The following is a 21,029-nucleotide window of genomic DNA, read 5'->3' as shown; positions in this document are numbered from 1 at the left end:
GTATTTAGTAACCATTATTAACTATCTCTATGGCGCCCCCCCCCATTTCAATTGCATACATGTGAATTGTAAAACTAGAGATAATCGTAACAGAATGATTCATGCTTTCCTGTGGCATTTCAGATGCCAAGGATAAAGCTTTGCATTAATGAATAAGCCAAAAACTGAATTTCACTCACATATTCAAGATCACAATTTCATTCTTGGCAGCTTTCCTCACTTTCCTCCCGTCCTTTTTCAAAAACTTTTTACAGGTGAACATTTTGAGTGTGTTCTTATCCTTCGCTCTGAAGATCTCACAGAACTCCTCCCTTAAATCAGGACCACACACAAGAACGAACAAGAGAAACATTTTAAAACGGTCAAATCTTCTACTGAAAGGAAGAGGCATGTGTGTTCCTATTAAGCCCCAGTCCCAGAATACAACAGTCGTTTAGACGTCGTGAAGGAATACTCACGATTTAACAATCTGTCCCAGGTCATATTTATCAGTCACCTCTGAGGGATTGTTGTAATCCTTCTTCTCCCCGAGTGTCAAACAGCCAAATGGCATGGCAGCTCCTGCCCTTCACAGGGAATTCACACCAGCACCACCTGTTAACAAGACCGAGCACATTGTTGCTACAATACACATGAAAGCAATTGTACATGAGAAGGCACGTTAAAACAACTTCTTTCACGTGGCTGTGCTGCGGTCATAGGTACGAGTTCCATCTCACTACTAAACATCTGAATAAGAGCACCGTGACAAACGCTGTTGCTAAAGTTTATGATCTATCCCTTCTCCTAGTCACTGTACCTGTAGGTACACGTCTACGTCAATTACATCACACCCCTGCACATCGACGCAGTACTTACCCTGTGTAATATAGTTATCGTTACTCATTGTGTATTTATTCCTTGTGTTATTATTTTTCTGTTACTTCTACATTTTCCTCTCTGCGTTGTTGCGAAGGGCCCATAAGGAAGCATGTCACTATTAGCGCTAAATGGCACAATTGTAATTGGCTCCTGCTGGATGTTAAATCCCTCACCTACCTACGGTAGCAGTCCACTTTGCTGAACATAAGTGTAACAATACTCTATCTGAGTGAGGTTACATAAGACCAGGCCTGGCATTGTGTTAGAGGTATCCAGTCTAGAGGTAGCCTGTCATCGCTAACAATTAAGGTGCAGACCAAAACATGTATTCTTTCAATCAATGCACACATTAGCCAGCATGCACTTATCATTTTCAAAATGGGTTTATGGAATATGCCGGTCATTGAGATCATAACGCACTTTGAAATCAACATGATAATGACTTCGATTCAAATCTTTAGAGAACATTGTATGCCATGGGACCTTGAAAATAACCGGATTCATTCACATTCATCCATCACATAACTCTACTATACAAAGACTTAAGTCTCCAGTAGCCTGGAAGGTGTGTTTCTTTTTTACTCAACAGTGAGCCAGCCAGCCCTGTACTTGCATTGCTGATGTCACTTTATAGAACTGAATAGGTTTCCATGAATCTGGCCCACAGCAGCAACACATACTCAGTATTCAGCCTTGGGACGATCAATACCACCAGGAGCAGCAGTAACTATTTTTCTTTCTGAACAAAGCATACAGTTCCCTGAATACATGCAATATGAATATGATCCTCTCTGGATGGGTTTCTGGCTGCTGAACAATCCTGTTGATTTGGCAGCAGAGGAAGCAGAGTGAAATACAGTGGGAGGAGGAGGAGGCGAGTGAATTTGACCGAGGTGCCATCTCAGTGGAGCCATCAATCATGTCCCTATTATGAGAAGAAAAAATGGATTCCTCATCTCTGGTGGAAAATCAATGCGAGGTTTCACTCTGTGGTAGAGGAAAATAACACGTCCTTCTGGAAGGATCGTGAATGTATGAGGAAACAACAAAAATACATGATACAGGGAATAAGGCATTTAGCCTTTGTAAATGAGCCATTACCATTCCTGCAGTAATAGCCAGTGTAGATGCACATGATTTCAAAACAGTTCTAATCTTTTCGTAGTATTAGGAGTAACAAATAGTTATGTACAACTACATTTTATGTAAGAAATGCACATTTCTAGGTGAGTAAATTTATTGGGAAACAAATCTTGTTCTACATAAAGGTTCACTTATTTTCTTTTGACAACACCAATCATTCATGACGTATGATGCATCTGCTATGCTCGTTGCAAGCCTTCCTAATGGCTAGTAGAAGGTAAAGGTTACAGCAGGACTAACTTCATGTAGTAGGTGTTAAAGAAACACCTGAAACGAAATGCCGCATATGACGGAGAAGCTGTCGGTTCTCTTTTGCATTGTTCAACCAATCCAGTAAATGTGGAGGAGGGGTGAAGACGGAGTGTCACCGTGTTGATATTCCTGATAGAAACAACTTCAGATCGCAAGCTACTGTAGCAAATGTGCCATAGCTCGCTGCTAGCCAGATACTAGCCTGCATTATTTAGCAATAAAGGATTATCCGACCAAACTTGACATAAAAAAATTGGTATGTGGTGTCTGTCGACTTTGTGGTAAAACACTATCCCGTGAATATTGCAAGTTTTAATTATTGCTTCCTCAAATATTTGACCAGAAAGCTTGTTTTCTAGTCGTATGCTCTCCTGCTATTTTTCACCGACAGGGTTCATTATCGCGACCAAAACAGTCGTATTTGCGACCGTTTGACTTCGCAGTGAGACACATTCTTAACTGGTCGCAAGAGTGACAGCAATTATTTTTGGACCTTGTCACGTTAGTTTTTGGTTCAAAATGAGCTTTTTCTTATCATCCTGATTTATTCAAACAGTAATGTGTAATTGACCAAAGATAAAACAACTTTCTGAATAGGCAACAATGACACCGGAATACAGGGAAGGTTTTGGAAAACCTCCTGGCCAGTCGATCATAACGTGGCCTGCTTGGTCCAGTGAATTTATTTTGTAATAATGCAAAAAAAAACGATCAAATCAAATCAAATTTATATAGCCCTTCGTACATCAGCTGATATCTCAAAGTGCTGTACAGAAACCCAGCCTAAAACCCCAAACAGCAAACAATGCAGGTGTAAAAGCACGGTGGCTAGGAAAAACTCCCTAGAAAGTCTAGGGGAAAGTATTCATTATTGTATATTTTGTTGTGTTACTACAGCCGGAATTCCAAATTCACACCCATCTACTCACAATATTCCATAATTACAAAGTGAAAGCATGTTTTTAGAAATGTTGCAAATGTATTTAAAATGAAAAAGTGAAATATGTCATTTACATAAGTATTCACAGCCTTTCTCAATACTTTGTAAAAGCACCTTTGGCAAAGATTACAGCTGTGAGTCTTTCTAGGTAAGTCACTAAGAGTATTCCATACCTGGTGTGACTAGGATGGGCATTCTAGTTTCTTTATTTCTATGTGTTCTATTTCTTTGTGTTTGGCCGGGTGTGGTTCTCAATCAGAGGCAGCTGTCTATCGTCTCTGATTGGGAATCATACTTAGGCAGCCTTTTCCTTTCGCAGGTGTGGGTAGTTATCTTTGTTAGTGGCACTGTTGCCCAAGTTAAGTCTCACGGTCGTGTCCTTGTTTTGTTGGCGACATTCATTTCAAATCAAAAGAAATGTACGCTCATCACGCTGCGCTTTGGTCCAGTCATTTCCACGACGACGTCCGTGACACCTGGATTGTGCAACCATTATTATTTTCAAAAATCTTCAAGCTCTGTCAAATTGGTTGTTGATCAATGCTAGACAACCATTTCCAGTCTTGCCATATATACAGTAGTGAACAAAAACATAAATGAAAATGTAAAGTGTTGGTTGCATGTTTCATGAGCTAAAATAACTTTTATGAGCAAATGTGTTTACATCTCTGTGAGCATTTCTACATATCAAAGATAATCCATCCACCTGACAGGTGTGGCATATCAAGAAGCTGATTAAACAAGATGATCATTATACAGGTTTATTTACTGTCCCACAGATGTCTCATGTTTTGACAGAGTGTGCAATTGGCATGGTGAATGCTGGAATGTCCACCAGAGCTGTTGCCATAGAATTGAATGTTAATTCCTCCCCCATAAGCCACCTCTAATGTTGTTTTAGAGAATTTGGCAGTACATCCAGCCAGCCTAACAACCGCAGACCATGTGTAACCATAACAGCCCAGGACCTCCACATCCGGCTTCTTCACCTGCGGGATCGTCTGAGACCAGCCACCCGGACAGGTGATGAAACTGTGGATTTGTACAATTGAATATATGCTCAAACCTTCAGAAACCGCCTCAGGGAAGCTCATCTGTGTGCTCGTCCTCACCAGGGTCTTGACCTGACTGCAGTTCGGAGTCGTAACCAACTTCAGTGGGCAAATACTCCCCTTCGATTGGCCACTGGCAGGCTGGAGAAGTGTGCTCTTTATGGAAGATACCCAGTTTGAACTGTACCGGGCAGGTGGCAGACAGCGTGTATGGCATCATGTGGGCGAGAAGTTTGCTGATGTCAACGTTTTGAACAGAGTGACCCATGGTGGCGGCGGTGTTATGCTATGGGAAGGCATAAGCTACGGACAACGAACACAATTGCTTTTTTATCAAGAGCAAAGTTGAATGCACAGAGAACCATGACGAGATCCCGAGGCCCATTGTCGTGTCATTCATCCGCCACCATCACCTCATGTTTTAGCATGATAATGCACGGCCCCATGTCACAAGGCTCTGTATACAATTCCTGAAAGCTGAAAATGTCCCAGTTCTTCCATGGCCTGCATACTCACCAGACATGTCACCCATTGAGCATGTTTGGGATGCTCGGGATTGACGTGTACAACAGCGTCTTTTAGTTCCCGCCAATATCCAGCAACATCACACAGCCATTGAAAAGGAGTGGAACAGCATTCCGCTGGCCATAATAAACATCCTGATCAACCTTATGCAAAGGAGATGTGTCGCACTGCATGAGGCAAATGGTAGTCACACCAGTCACGGACTGTTTTTCTGATCCACACGACTACCCTTTTTTTAAAAGTATCTGTGACTAACAGATACATATCTGTATTCCCAGTCACGTGAAAACCATGGATTAGGGCTTAATTTATTTATTTAAATTGACTGATTTCCTTATATGAACTGTAACTCACAAAAATCTATGAAATTGTTGCATGTTTTGATGTGTTTAGATTTTTTTTCAGTGTAAACTAAGCCAATAATTTAATTCTTGCACCCGTTACTGAAATGGTTGTTCCAGTTTAACAGGCTTAGGTAGTTTCATCCACGGTGCTTAACCCTGGCAGACATTACAAGTGCTAGTTGCGGATTAATACACATTTCAACTGTTGGATAGCCTAATGCTGGCTAGATTCCAATAGGAATTACACATACTTTTACAAGCCAGTATAATGTGATTTACAGTTAGGGTTGCAACATTCTGGTACATTTCTCAGGTTTTCCAGAAATCCTGGTTGGAAGATCTCTAAACAATGTTGGTGGAATTTTGCAACCCTACTTGCAGGCCTGGTGTGACCTGTAAACGGAGTTTCAGGCCACAGTATAAGGTCTTATGATATATGTAATAGTTGATATATAACTTTTTATATTTGCCCAGGAACTCACCATGTCGCTGTCACTAAGAAATACAGTCATGGGTGGTATTCAATCGAAAAGGCAAGTCGCACTGATTGGAGTATTAGAGGCTTAGTGGGGGCGTTACATTTAAGTGTACCTTACAAAAAAAGCTGCATTTGTATTACTCATATGAAGGTAGTACTGCTTACTTCAGCTCTTTAAGTTTCTTATCATTTTTTTTTTTTTAGGTAATCAGTTTCCTGTTTGAGTACTCAGGAACATTATCACTCTTCTTGGTAAGCAACGCCATTGTAGATTTGGCATTAGGTTCTAGGTTATTGTCCTGTTAAAAGGTGAATTAATCTCCCAGTTTCTGGTGGAAAGCAGACTAAAAACAGGTTTTCCTCTAGGATTTTGTCTGTGCTTAATGGTGGCTGCATAACATGATGCAGCCACCATTATGCTTTAAAATATGGAGAGTGGTACTCAGTAATGTGTAGTATTGGATTTGCCCCAAACATAATATTTTGTATTCAAGGCAAAAGGTTAATTGCTTTGCCACATTATTTGTAGTATTACCTGCCTTATTGCAAACAGGAGGCATGTTTTGGAATATTTCTATTCTGTACAAGCTTCCTTCTTTTCACTCTGTTAGTTAGGTTAATATTGTGGAGTAACTACAATTTTGTTGATCCATCCTCAGTTTTCTCCTATCACAGCCATTACACTCTGTAACTGTTTTAAAGTCACCATTAAAGTCATCATGGTGAAACCTCTAAGTGGTTCCCTTCCTCTCCGGCAACTGAGTTAGGAGGGACGTCTTTATCTTTGTAGTGACTGGGTGTTTTTATACACCATCCAAAGTGTAATTAATAACTTCACCATGCTGAAAGAGATATTCAATGTCTGCTTTTTTTTAACCATCTATAAGTGCCATTCTTTGCGAGGCATTGGTCTTTGTGGTTGAATCTGTGTTTGAAACTTACTGCTTGACTGAGGGACCTTACAGATAATTGTGTGTGGGGTACAGAAATGAGGTCGTCATTAAAAAATAATGTTAAATTTTACTATTGCACACAGAGTGAGTCTATGCAACTTATCATTTTACTTGTTCAGCACATTTTCACTCCTGAACTTATTTAGGCTTGCCATAATAAAGGGGTTGAATACTTACTTACTCAGGACATTCCAGCTTTTTATTTTTCATTAATTTGTAAAACATTGTGGTATCCCAGGAGGTCTACCCGGGGGATGGTATTAGAGGGGAGGTACGTGAAGTGACGTTGGCGCCCTCTACTGGAAATACGGGAGCTGGGCACCCCGAAGCCTACAACCAGGGGGGCCCAACCACGAGAGTTCCAACCAGGTGAGAAGGTCTTGGTGCTGATCCCTACAACAGAGAGTAAATTCCTGGCTACGAGGCATGGGCCCTACAACATTGTTGAGCGAGTAGGTGACATCAACTATAAGTTCCGCCAACCGGGGCGGAGAAGACCCCTCCAGCTTTACCATGTGAACTTTACTCCAGTGGCACACATGTGAGGCACTGTGCGTAACGTGGACCCGGCCACAGCAGGGCCCGCCCTCGGTCTAAGTTGCAATGGGGGAAGACCTCAGCCCAATCCAAGACAAGAGCTCAGAGAGTTGGTCCTGCGGAATACGGCCGTGTTCTCCGAGGTGTCGGGGTGCAAGGAACTCGTGGAACATCATATCCACACACGTCCCGGAGAAAAAGTGCGCAAACGGCCATACCAGGAGCCCGGAGGGTGGTGGTCCAGCGGGAAGTGACGACAATGCTAGAAATGGGGGTACTGGAGGAGTCACACAGTGAGGGGTCTAACCCCATAGTTCTGGACAAGGTCAGTAAGTTTGATGCTTACCCCATCCCCCGGGTGGACGATCTGCTTGGGGATGGCGAGATACGTCAGCACCTTGGACCTGACAAACTGGGTACTGGCAGGTGCCACTAGCAGCTGCCTCCCGGGAGAAGACTGCCTTCTCCCCCCCGGGGGGGGCTATACCACTACAGGGTTCTGCCTTTCGGGCTCCACGGGACACCAGCGACCTTTCAGTGACTCATGGACCACGTCCTGCGGCCGCACAATGAGTACGTGACAGTTGGGAGTCACATCTTTGTAGGTTACAGGCCGTGGTTGATGCGCAAAAGGGATGCAGGTCTGACCGCGAACCCCCACAAGTGCAAGCCGGGCTACGCCGAGGTGGAGTACCTGGGATATCAGATCGGGAGAGGAAATGTGAAACCCCAAGAAAAATAATCACTGCCATTAGGGGATGGCAGGACCCCTGAACCAAGAGGCAGGTGAAGTCATTCCTGGGGTTAGCAGGGTACTACATTAGATTTGTACCCAACTTTGCTGCAATAGCTTCTCCCCTCACAGACTTAACGAAGGCACGATTACCCCAGATGGAGGACACGGAGGCGGCAATCCAGGCCCTGAAGGATACGCTATGTTCGCACCCGGTACTCGTCACTCCGGACTTCTCAAAAAACCTCCTAGGCCAGAGAGACACGTCTGACACAGGGGTAGGGGCCGTTTTGTCCCAAGAGCAGGAAGGCGAGGAGCACCCAATCATCTATGTCAGCAGGAAGCTCCTCCTGAGGGAGAATAAATACTTGATTGTCGAGAATGAGTGCCTCAGCGTGAAGTGGGCACTGGACACACTCAAGTATTACCTTCTCGGGAGGAAGTTCACCCTGATCACTGACCATGCCCCCCTTGTGTGGATGGCAAGAGGTAAGGACGCGAATGACCGTGTCACCCATTGGTTCCTGTCCTTACAGCGCTACTCTGTCATCCACAGGTCGGAGGCCCCGCACGGCAATGCAGTCGTCCTCTCCAGGAGGGATACAAACCTAGACCTGAGCATGCCTCCCTCCCAGTCAGGGCTAAGGAGGGGGGTGGGGTCTACTCTATGGGGGGGTCCTACCCTTTTTTTTCACCTAAAATGACATACCCAAATCTAACTGCCTGTAGCTCAGGACCTGAACCAAGGATATGGATAATGGAAGGAAACACTGAAGTTTGTGGAAATGTGAAATCAATGTTGGAGAATATAACACATTAGATCTGGTAAAAGATAATACAAAGAAAAAAACATGCGTTTTTTTATTTTTATTGTGCCATCATCTTTGAAATGCACAATGAATTGTTCCAGCTCAGGCACAATTTGGACTTTGGCCACTAGATGGCATCAGTGTATGTACAAAGTCGTGGACTGATCCAATGAACCATTGTATGTCTGTATATCAAGACTGCCTAAATGTGCCTAATTGCTTTATTAATACATTTTCAAGTTCATAATTGTGCACTCTCCTCAAACAATAGCATGGTATTCTTACACTGTAATAGCTACTGTAATTTGGACTATGCAGCTAGATTAAGAAGAATTTAAGCTTTCTACCCATATCAGATATGTTTATGTCCTGTGATTTTTTTTGTTACTTACAACCTCATGCTAATCATATTAGCCTACGTTAGCTCAACCGTGCAGCATAGGAGGGACACAGATCCTGTAGAGTTTAAAAATCTGACATATCTAGGCTATTTGGTCCTTGAATAGTCAGTGAAGTTATGGTAGCTGATTTAGTTAAGTTAGAATTATTCCATTATTTTATTTCTGATTTAAGAGATGTAGGTGCTTTCGTTTGTTTCCTGCCATCTCAATTGAAGGGTGTTGCGTTATTGTGCTTTTTGTCGTAAAACCATGTGCGGTTATTATGAGCAAGACAGCATCCAATGTTGGCTTCAACTTGGTTTTCCATACAAAGTGTTCCGTTACAAAGGGAACCCGGTTTTTGGTTGCTTTCTCCTTTTAAAATATGATAAAGTAACCCCTCAACAACATCTAGTTTTAGCAACTTGCTAGCTAGCTACCACATGAACAGGTGCAGTTTTATATGGTCAGCTGTAGTAGTTCAGCACAGCTGGATCAAATTAGGTTTAAGTGGCTTGCTGAAGGGCACATCAACAGACTTTTCACCATGTCGACTCAAGAATTTTAACCAACAACCTTTCGGTTAGTGGCCCAACGCTCCAACCGCTAGGCTAACTGCCACCCACTAGTGTGTTTGTGTCGGGAGCATGCTGTCTATTTAGTCAGGCAATGCCCACATTATTCTGACATATTGTTTTTAATAAAAAATAATGTCAGTGTCAATGCAGGCCTATTAAATAATGAATTATTCTTCAAATGGTAATTAATAGCCACATTTTTTGCAATCCAGTGGCCATTTGTTTTGAAAGCCCTACACCACTGAATTAAATGGCAACTTCTTTGCTGTTACAGTAAAGCCTGCTTTTCCACTGACAAGACCATGTAAAGAACACACTCCATCTCCCAGAATAGCTCTTTGGGCCAGGAGAGCAGACTGAAGTATAATTTCAGAGCCAGAATGATTGCATCCAGATTTTTTCTTCTTCTTCTAATAAACACACAAAAGCCGTTAGCTACTCAGTCTACACTCTGGCAGAGGAGGGTGTTATTTTTGTCTTCTTCATGGCAAAAACTTTCAAAGCGTTGATTAAATTCCCTTTTCCTAGTGTTTCAACAGTGCTGTTTACAGCAGCAGCAGCAGTCCTTCCTGCATTGGTTCGGTGCGGAGTGGGCAATATCTCCAACCGACAAGTAGACTGCTAGTAATGAGCCAGGAGAGGGAAATAATGAACCCTGTGCAGCGAGAGAGGAGAAGAAGAGTGAATAGTTCTGTTTCAGGTTGTGAATCAATCATCGGCACGGGAAGGAGAGAGTCTCTGGGATGAAGACTCAGAGGAGAGGAGAAGAGAAGAGGCGGTTGAGTGTAGTGCGGGCCACAGTGGGACTCACTACTATATAACTCCAGGATCAGGGCTCCAGAGATACGCATTGCCTGACTCGCTGGCTGAATAGCACAGTGGCCCTGATATAATCAGCCTCCCCTCAAGCAACTATATTACTGCAACTGATAAACATACATCAAATCATATCAAATGGTATTCGTCACATGCTTCGTTAACAGTGAAGTGCTTACTCATGGGCCCTTCCCAAAAATGCAGAGAAATTAAATAGAGAAATAATACAGAAGTAATAACACATAAAACATCTAAGTAATAATAAATACACAATAAGTAACAATAACTTGGCTATATACACGGGGTACCAGTACCAAGTTGATGTGCAAGGGTACAAGCTCATTGAGGTAGATACGTACCGTACCAGTCAAACGTTTGGACACCTTCAAGGGTTTTTCTTTATTTTTACTATTTTCTACATCATAGAATAATAGTGAAGACATCAAAACTCTGAAATAACACATATGAAATCATGTAGTAACCAAAAAAGTGTTAAACAAATCATAATATATTTTAGATTTTAGAGTCTTCAAAGTAGCCGCCTTGATGACAGCTTTGCACATGCTTGGCATTCTCTCAACCAGCATCACCTGGAATGCTTTCCCAAAAGTCTTGAAAGAGTTCCAACATATGCTGAGAACTTGTTGGGTTTTTACAAGGACTGATTTGACGTCATTTCCGGTCAGAACTTGTAGACATGTTTGTGTGCTGCTGTGCGGTTTGTAGCTAACCTTACTTTGCTACCTGCCAACTTTACAGTTTTTACTTTTTAATTACCGTTTTATATTTACATTTTTGACCTCTTTCGACTTTTTTCATTCAACTTTTTCACCCCAGGCGCTTTATCTGGATGTGGTTCATCAGGACCTCCACCATTCGGAGCTATGTAGTAACATTAACATTATGCCATCTAATTGCAGTCCCTGTACTCATACTATACAGGAGAACGATCTCCTTATGGCGAGGATAGCTGTGCTGCAAGCCCAGCTTCAGAGCAATCATTAGGCAAGTGTAGGAACGGATGAAATAGTGTCTGTGCCACCAATAAGTACAGATAATAATATAAATCGCCTCGCACAGACCCCGCAGCCGGACAATTTTCTCATGGATTCTGGAGGGAAATGCTGTAAGATTGCTCAACCGGTGTCGCTCATTCAGCCGACAGTAACTTTCAACCGGTTCTCCCCATTAAGCAACGCGTCGGAGTCAGAGGCCGTGCTTTCTCTGGTCTCTCCTCCTCCCGTTACGGTGTCTGAGACGCCGAAGCCTCCCACCATTAGCTCTGACAAATTGAAAGCCCTAGTCATTGGCGACTCCATTACCCGCAGAATTAGACTAAAAACGAATAATCCAGCGATTATACAATGTTTACCAGGGGGCAGGGCTACCGACATCAAGGCTAATCTGAAGATGGTGCCGGCTAACACTAAAACTGGTGTAGAGAGTATAGGGATATTGTTATCCACGTCGGCACCAACGATGTTAGGATGAAACAGTCAGATGTCACCAAGCGCAACATCGCTTCAGCGTGTAAATCAGCTAGAAAGATGTGTCGGCATCGAGTAATTGTCTCTGGCCCTCTCCCAGTTAGGGGGAGTGAGGAGCTCTACAGCAGTCTCACAACTCAATCGCTGGTTGAAAACTGTTTTCTGCCCCTTGTAGATAATTGGCCCTCTTTCTGGGACTCACCCACAAACAGGACCAAGCCTGACCTGCTGAGGAGTGACGGACTCCATCCTAGCTGGAGGGGTGCTCTCATTTTATCTACGAACATAGACAGGGCTCTAACTCCCCTAGCTCCACAATGAAATAGGGTGCAGGCCAGGCAGCAGGGTGCAGGCCAGGCAGGAGGCTGTTATTCCAGCCTGCCAGTTTAGTGGAGTCTGCCACTAGCACAGTCAGTGTAGTCAGCTCAGCTATCCCCATTGAGACCGTGTCTGTGCCTCGATCTAGTCAATTAACTAATCACTGATCATAATCTTGATGTGATTGGCCTGACTGAAACATGGCTTAAGCCTGATGATATTACTGTGTTAAATGAGGCCTCACCTCCTGGTTACACTAGTGACCATATCCCCCGCTAATCCCGCAAAGGCAGAGGTGTTGCTAACATTTATGATAGGAAATGTCAATTGACAAAAAAATACATTTACGTCTCTTGAGCTTCTAGTCATGAAATCTATGCAGCCTACTGAATCACTTTTTATAGCTACTGTTTACACGCCTCCTGGGCCATATACAGCATTCCTGACTGAGTTCGCTGAATTCCTATCGGACCTTGTAGTCATGGCAGATAATATTAAAATTCTTGTTGACTTTAATAGTCATATGGAAAAGTCCACAGACCCACTCCAAAAGGCTTTCGGAGCCATCATCGACTCATTGGGTTTTGTCCAACATGTCTCTGGACCTACTCACTGCCACAGTCATACTCTGGACCTAGTTTTGTCCTGTGGAATAAATGTTGTGGATCTTAATATTTTTCCTCATAATCCTGGCCTATCTGAGCACCATTTTATTACATTTGCAATTGCAACAAATAATCTGCTCAGACCCCAACCAAAAATCCTCAAAAGCCGTGCTATAAATTCTCGGACAACCCAAAGATTCCTAGATGCCCTTCCAGACTCCCTGCACCCACCAATGGACACCAGAGAACAACAATCAGTTAACCACCTAACTGAGGAACTTAATTTAACCTTGCGTAATAACCTATATGCAGTCACACCCCTAAAAACAAAAAAACATTTGTCATAAGAAACTAGCTCCCTGGTATACAGAAAATACCCGAGCTCTGAAGCAAGCGTCCAGAAAATTGGAACGGAAATGGCGCTACACCAAACTGGAAGTCTTCAGACTAGCTTAGAAAGACAGTACTGTGCAGTATCGAAGAGCCCTCACTGCTGCTCGATCATCCTATTTTTCCAATTTAATTGAGAAAAATAAGAACAATCCCAAAATTATTTTTGATACTGTTGCAAAGCTAACTAAAAACAGCATTCCCCAAGAGAGGATGGCTTTCACTTGATCAGTGATAAATTCATTAACTTCTTTGATGAAAAGATCATGATCATTATAAAGCAAATTACAGACTCCTCTTTAAATCTGCGTATTCCTCCAAAGCTCAGTTCTCCTGAGTCTGCACAAGGGAGACACTCTAGTTTTTTAATATTATATTTCTTTACACATTGCTGAAAATATTAATGGCCTCTAAACCTTCAAACTGCATACTGGACCCTATTCCAACTAAACTACTGAAAGAGCTGCTTCCTATGCTTGGCCCTCCTATGTTGAACAAAATAAACGGCTCTCCATCCAGCGGATGTATACCAAACTTACTAAAAGTGGCAGTAATCAAGCCTCTCTTGAAAAAGCCAAACATGCCATTATCAAATCTCCCATTCCTCTCAAACATTTTTGAAAAAGCAGCAACTCACTGTCTTCCTGAAGTCAAACAATGTATACGAAACGCTTCAGTCTGGTTTTAGACCCCATCATAGCACTGAGACTGCACTTGTAAAGGTGGTAAATTACCTTTTGATGCCATCAGACTGAGTCTCTGCATCTGTCCTCGTGCTTCTAGACCTTAGTACTGCTTTTGATACCATCGATCACCGCATTATTTTGGAGAGATTGGAAACCCAAATTGGTCTACACGGACAAGTTCTGGCCTGGTTTAGATCTTATCTGTCGGAAAGATATCAGTTTGTCTCTGTGGATGGTTTGTCCTCTGACAAATCAACTGTAAATTTCGGTGTTCCTCATGGATCCGTTTTAGGACCACTATTGTTTTCACTATATATTTTACCTCTTGGTGATGTAATTTGGAAACATAATGTTAACTTTCACTGCTATGTGGACGACACACAGCTAGCTGTACATTTCGATGAAACATGGTGAAGCCCCAAAATTGCCCTCCCTGGAAGCCTGTGTTTCAGACATAAGGAAGTGGATGGAGGCAAATGTTCTACTTTTAATTCTCAGACAAAACAGCTAGTTCTAGGTCCCAAGAAACAAAGAGATCTTCTGTTGAATCTGACAATTAATCTTGATGGTTGTACAGTCATCTCAAATAAATCTGTGAAGGACCTCTGCGTTACTCTGGACCTGACTTCTCTTTCGACGAACATATCAAGACCGTTTCAAGGACAGCTTTTTTCCATCTATATAACATTGCAAAAATCTGAAACTTTCTGTCCAAAAATTATGCTGAAAAATGTATCCATGCTTTTGTCACATATAGGTTGGACTACTGCAATGCTCTACTTTCCAGCTACCCGGATAAATCACTAAATGAACTTCAGTCAGTGCTAAACACGGCTGATGGAATCTTGACTAGAAACAAAAAATGTGATCATATTACTCCAGTGCTAGCCTCTCTACACTGGCTTCCTGTTAAGGCTAGGGCTGATTATAAGATTTTACTGCTAACCTACAAAGCAGTATATGTGCTTGCTCCTGCATATCTTTCCGATTTGGTACTGCCGTACATATAATATAAATATATGCCATTTAGCAGACGCTTTTATCCAAAGCGACTTACAGTCATGTGTGCATACATTCTACGTATGGGTGGTCCCGGGAATCGAACCCACTACCCTGGCGTTACAAGCGCCATGCTCTACCAACTGAGCTACAGAAGGATACCTGCATGTACGCGATGGTCACAAGACGCAGGTCTCCTTACTGTCCCTAGAATTTCTAAGCAAACAGCTAGAGGCAAGGTTTCTCCTATAGAGTTCAATTTTTATGGAATGGTCTGCCTATCCATGTGAGAGAGGCACACTTGGTCTCAACCTTTAAGTCTTTATTTAAGACTCATCTCTTCAGTAGGTCATATGATTGAGTGTAGTCTGGTCCAGGAGTGTGAAACAGAAAGGCACTAGAGCAACGACCCGCAGTGAGTGTCTGCCTGGCCGGTTCCCCTCTTTCCACTGGGATTCTCTGCCTCAAAACCTATTACAGGGGCTGAGTCACTGGCTTACTGGTGCTCCTCCATGCCGTCCCTAGGAGGGGAGCGCCACTTGAGTGGGTTGAGACACTTACGTGATCTTCCCGTCCGGGTTGGTAGATGATGATAGATCCTTAGTGTTGTGGAACCCGAGAAAGCTCTCAAACCTCTCAAAGCTCCCCTATAACTCCGTCAATGTAAATGGGGCGTGTAGTCCACGATTAGTTATTTTTTCTTGCTGATGTTCAAGGAGAGATTGTTGGCAGTGTAGTGTCAGATCTCTGACCTCCTCCCTATAGGCGGTCTCGTCGGCCGCGGAGATCAAGGCTACCCCTGTTGTGTTGTCATTAAACTTAAGGATGGGGGGGGTGGCCCATCAAGAAGATGCAGAGGGAGTTGTTCAGTCCAAGGGTCCTTAGTTTAGTGATGAGCTTGGAGGCGATGCAAATTGGTGTGACGCGAATTGGTGTGGGTCCAGGGTGTCTGGGATGATGGTGTTGATGTGAACCCTAACCAGCATTTCATGTTTTGTGCTACGAGGCAATAGTAATTTAGACAGGTTACCTGGCATGCTTGTCACAGGGACTATGGTGGATTGCTTGAAACATGAAGGTATTACAGACTGGATCAGGGAGAGGTTGAAAATTTCAGTCAAGACACTTGGTAGCTGGTCAGCAAATGCTCCTAGTACGCGTCCTGGTAATCCTTCTGTGTCCTGGTAGTCCTGGTCTTACTCGGAACAGCTGGTGCTCTCATGCATGGTTCAGTGTTGCTTGCATAGTGTTGAGAGCATAGAGGGCATTTAGCTCGTCTGGTAGGCTCGTGTCATTGGACATCTCGCGGCTGGGTTTCCCTTTTAAATCCAGGATAGTTTGCAAGCCCTGCCAAATCTGATGAGCATCAGAGCCGGCGTAGATGGATTCGATCTTAATCTTTAGTACATGGACCATTTGTTCTGTGTTGTCATATGTTCTGCAACTTTACTAATATAATTAATGTTTTGATATACTGTAACTATTTTCCATTCATAAGTATAGTGTTACTAGTCCATTGTGTATGCTAATCCAGACCCACTCCACAAGAGACACAAACCCATTCCACGACAGAAGAATGGACATGCTGCATTGGCCTGTCCCTTCATTAAAAAATGTCACGCTCCGTCAAGCTAATCGACCTTTAGGGGTTGGGAAGCCTCAGCTAGGCTATACATGAAATATAGGCTGTCGCATATTGCTGTGACAGCTTTCCTTACAGTGAATACCGCCTGTTGTATTTTCTCCCCTCAAGATTAGCAGTTTCAATGATGTGTAGTAATATCCATACAGGCATTCGCTCTTACCTTACCCCGCCTTCCTGATAACCTCACACACATCAGTCTAAATGTACCTTACAGTTAGACTTCCATCACAGTTGCCACAGACTTCTACATAACACTGCTTCTACAGTATCTGGAATAAATGTATCTACTGTAAAATGTACAACAAAAGAGTTCAGAAGTCAAAAACAAAGGGACAATGACATACAAGGGTTGTCATATCTGTCTTGATTTTAGCTGTAAATTTGACAGCAAGTCAGTTCTGACATGGGGGACACTCTAGCTCTTTAAGGTAGTCAAGACCTTTCTCAGTTTGAGATTAGATCGACATCACTCCCCAAATGTTTGTTTTAGACATAATAGCTTTGCACTCTCTGGCAATCCCTTAGTAGCAACACATGCAGGGCTATGTTTGTGATTGTTAAATATCTTAGTCATTCAGCATTATGCAGAGCGACTTACAGTAGTGAGTGCATACTTTTACCCCCATTGGAATCAAACCTACAACCCTGGCATTGCAAGCACATTGCTTTAGAAACTAAGCCACACGAGACCTGTAATCTGCTGTCACCTAGCAGCACATTGATCCCAGCATTCATATTCGATATTCTACGTGGCTGTAAGGAGATAATGAAAGAGCGGAGCCAGCAGGTTTGCCAGCACATTTTCATAAGCTGCTTGTGTGTGAATACATTCATTTTTGTTTTGACCTTCCAAACATGCCCTAAAATGGGGCGGCAGCGTAGCCTAGTGGTTAGAGCGTTGGACTAGTAACCGGAAGGTTGCAAACCCCCCGAGCTGACAAGGTACAAATCTGTCGTTCTGTCCCTGAACAGGCAGTTAACCCACTGTTCCCAGGCTGTCATTGAAAATAAGAATATGTTCTTAACTGACTTGCCTGGTTAAATAAAGGTCAAATTAAAAAAATTAAATTCAAATAAGCCTCTGCAAATGTGTTTCTGTTTGCTCCGTCATATGAATGATGAGGGAAGGAGGCCAGTATTGTTAACTGTAGGCTACATTGGATGTATTGGCACTGGCATATGGAGAATGCAAATGTAGCCTAGCCTTAAACAGTAGCCTATGTAGTGTGTATCAGCAGCTACGTTTTCATCCAATAGGCAACAGATCTTCATATGAATATTCCAGTATTCGCATTTTCCCACCACAGATGTTTTCCCATTATTGCCGATAAAAGGCTGTGATGACATTGTGCACATAAAAAATAACCTTTTGCCGAATAAAAAAGTGAAATGGGTTTTCATGGCATTTAACTCTACTGATGGTTTTGTCACTAAAAATGTTTGTGTTATATAGTGAATGTGCCCACTGATCTTGACATGTGCTTTCCAGCCTACAGCTCGCAGATACAGTGTGGGTATAGTTTACATGATGAGATCATTATGAACAAAAAGAGCAAGATTATTTCGGTTTGTCAAACGGCAGCTAAGCATGTCACCAGAATAAGACCCTCAATACTTATTGGAAAAGAGCATCAAGCTTCATCACCGTGCACTTTTACCACCCTGTGATGTTCATCATAATTTATTTAATCTGTAGCCTAATAAACTGCGTGCTTTCCCGAGTCGTAGTGGGAGGACCACACAACATATAATCGCGTGACTCCAAGTTTACTTCGATATGATGGTTATTGTATCAATATTTGCGCATAAAGATGTTCCCACTGTCATTGCTCGCATAATTCATTTTTTTACAGACACAAATATCCCACCTTGTGATTTGGAACATTTACCGACAGATTAGCTGTATCCATCAGGCCTGTCATGACATTTTCACCCGACATGTACTTTACTCCCGTAGAAAGGTTGGATTTCATCACCTTCCAGTGTAGGATTATCTGTCGATATGTGTAGTGTCTAACCGAATGAATATTTAAGTAACTGCATTATTAACCCTTTATAGGACACTATACGGGGAACATAAGGGGGAAAGGAGAATGTTCATGTTCACAATCCACTATCTGAGGAGCCATTTTTGAAGACTTCTAGAAATCAAGGGACGAGACAGTCAGGCGTAAGAGAATATAGCCAAAGACACATGCTCACATATGCACTCTGAACAATATGGAATAATGCAGATATACATTTGAAACACATGTATTCCGTAGCTAAACATGTTCTGTGCATAAATAGCCAACAGTATAGCCTGTATACAGTATGCACACCTCCTTTCTCTTCCGTCTGAAAGCTGCAGAGCTCAGCATCACTCCCTGGTACTGTATGCTAAAACAGAGATGTGTTAGTAGTTTCAAGTCCAAAGTACAGCCTGCCACTCTTCACATGCTGAGACCCCTTCTCAAGCATGGATCCTAGGGGAACGACCACCACAAAGGCTGCCTGCCTGGCTGTCTCTAACCCAGTGGTTCCTAAACTGTGGGGAGCGCCTGCAGCGGGGACGTTGGGGGTGTAACACAAGCACACTCTTATAAAACACACACACACACACACACACACACGCCAAATTAGCTTATATAACGGCTTCATAATGACATTCCCCCTTGTTCTACAATCCCATTATGGTTTTGCTATGCAGCTCTTGTTCCAATAGTGAAGTGTTGGCTCAGGGGTCACTTTTAAAAATGGTTTCATGTCTGAATACGAGGACAGCAACAATAACCCTTGTTCACTTTTTATTCTATTATTTTGTTTTCTAAGCAAAGCATTCATCCAATTCAGTTTCAGCAAACATAACAAGTGCGAGACACAGCATCAATCAGTGGTGATACTGATATAGCTAATAGAAATACTGCTTAGCATAATGCATAAACATTCATCAGTCTTCGCTGTATTGTCTGAGCCTCTGTGCTAATCATGAATATGCAAAAAGCCTCGTCACAACACTGTTACGCACTAACCAGGTTTCCATCCCACCTTTTCTATGTGAGTAAAATACATGTTGGATAAAAAATGTCACGACAGGCTTGATGGAAGCAGCACATTTTATCGGTAAACTTTCCAAATGACGACAAAAGAAAATACGCTATACAAAGGTGGGATCTTTTTTTGTGTCTGTAAAATGTATTATGCGAGAAATGGCGGTGGAAACACCTTCATGGTCCAATAGTAGAGAAAATGAGGAAGTAGGATTTGTTGTGTGGTCCTCCCACTACGACTTGGGAAAGCATGCAGTTTATTAAGCTTCACATGAAATAAGTTAAGATGAACTTCACAGGGTGGCGAAAGTGCACTGTGATGAGTTTGATGCTCCTTTTCAAGAAATATCAAGGGTCTTATTCTGGTGACATGATGGTCGATGCTTGGCTGCCGTTTGACAAATACAATTGGACTATGGCATTGTCAAATACTCTTTTCGGATTGGCTTGAAGGGCATTCTAGCATGTGCATTATTTCCCTATAATGCACGGTATATCAGCACAGTAGAATAACAATGACTATAGTTCTATGTTCAAGCTTCTTTTGAAAGCAAAAGACAAATTGAAAACATTATTGACATTGTTGAATTCGATTTTCATAATAGCAAGCTAGGACTGATGGTTTGGTTAGCTAAACTAGCAAGTCTGTTTGTTTGGTTACCAAGGTAACTACTGAAGCTTTCAAGTAAACTTGCTAGCTACTTCAGTGAATGTTGAACACATTTCTACTGGCACATTAACAAATTTCAAGTGGCAATTACGTTAAATTATAGCCTTGGAATAAAAGGGATAATCAATTCGGGGCTCTATGCAAGATATTTTTATGTGCACTACGTCATCACGCACAGCTTTTTATCCGCAACAAGTCAATTTGATGGAAACATATCTCTGGTGGGAAAATGCCCATGTTGTTTTTATGAAGATTTTAGAATATGCGCATGAAAATCTGTCGCCAATTGGATGGAAACCTATAGTTCTTCAAAGAATCTGCGTTACAGTAATATCAACTGTCTGATCCAGGGTCTGTTTAGGACTATAATTCAGGGTGCAACAATCAGTAAACTATACCATAAGCAAATGCTAAATGTATATGTATTGTGATAGATGGCAGGGAGAGGTGAGGGGAGTGGTTATTGAGGGGAAAAATCTTGCAGGTCGCTGGCTCCACCCCCGAGCCTTATATGGACTTCCTGCCCCAACGAGGCAAGGCTGTAGCTCATTAAGCCAGGGAGTGCTTGGGGACAAAGGACAGAGCAATGAACCAAGAGAGTGATGAAGAGTGAGAGAAGCAAGAGCAATATCTGTGTGATTACACATTGTGACCTGGACTGTCGGACTACCCGCCTTGTGTATCGGACCGGATTGGCTGAGGACCCGAGCGTGAGGTTTACCCCTGGAGAACGGAACGGACAACGAGAACAGCTTCGGGACTGTGAAGTAATTGGTGAATTCCCCCTTCTTCCCCAGTG

General features: G+C 42.6%; 1 protein-coding gene across 4 annotated transcripts in view; it reads right to left on the bottom strand.

Annotated features, from left to right (window-relative positions):
* Positions 1–21,029, bottom strand: part of LOC118399992 (caM kinase-like vesicle-associated protein) — a 39,706-nt gene that overhangs the window by 8,738 nt on the left and 9,939 nt on the right. For 2 of the 4 annotated variants that reach the window (XM_035796306.2, XM_035796304.2), the window contains exons 2-3: positions 459–594; positions 180–311 (exon numbers count right to left, since the gene is read on the bottom strand). In XM_035796306.2, the coding sequence (XP_035652199.1) occupies positions 180–311; positions 459–553 (227 nt within the window). In that variant the 5' untranslated portion in view covers positions 554–594. Of the gene's footprint in view, positions 1–179; positions 312–458; positions 595–799; positions 827–21,029 lie in introns of those variants that run through there. The other 2 variants (XM_035796307.2, XM_035796308.2) reach the window with 2 other exon arrangements.

The sequence above is a fragment of the Oncorhynchus keta genome, chromosome 21 (genome assembly GCF_023373465.1).
Source record: "Oncorhynchus keta strain PuntledgeMale-10-30-2019 chromosome 21, Oket_V2, whole genome shotgun sequence".
Lineage (NCBI taxonomy): Eukaryota > Metazoa > Chordata > Actinopteri > Salmoniformes > Salmonidae > Oncorhynchus > Oncorhynchus keta.
Note: the sequence above shows the minus strand (reverse complement) of the source record. Positions and strands in the feature narration are given on the sequence as shown.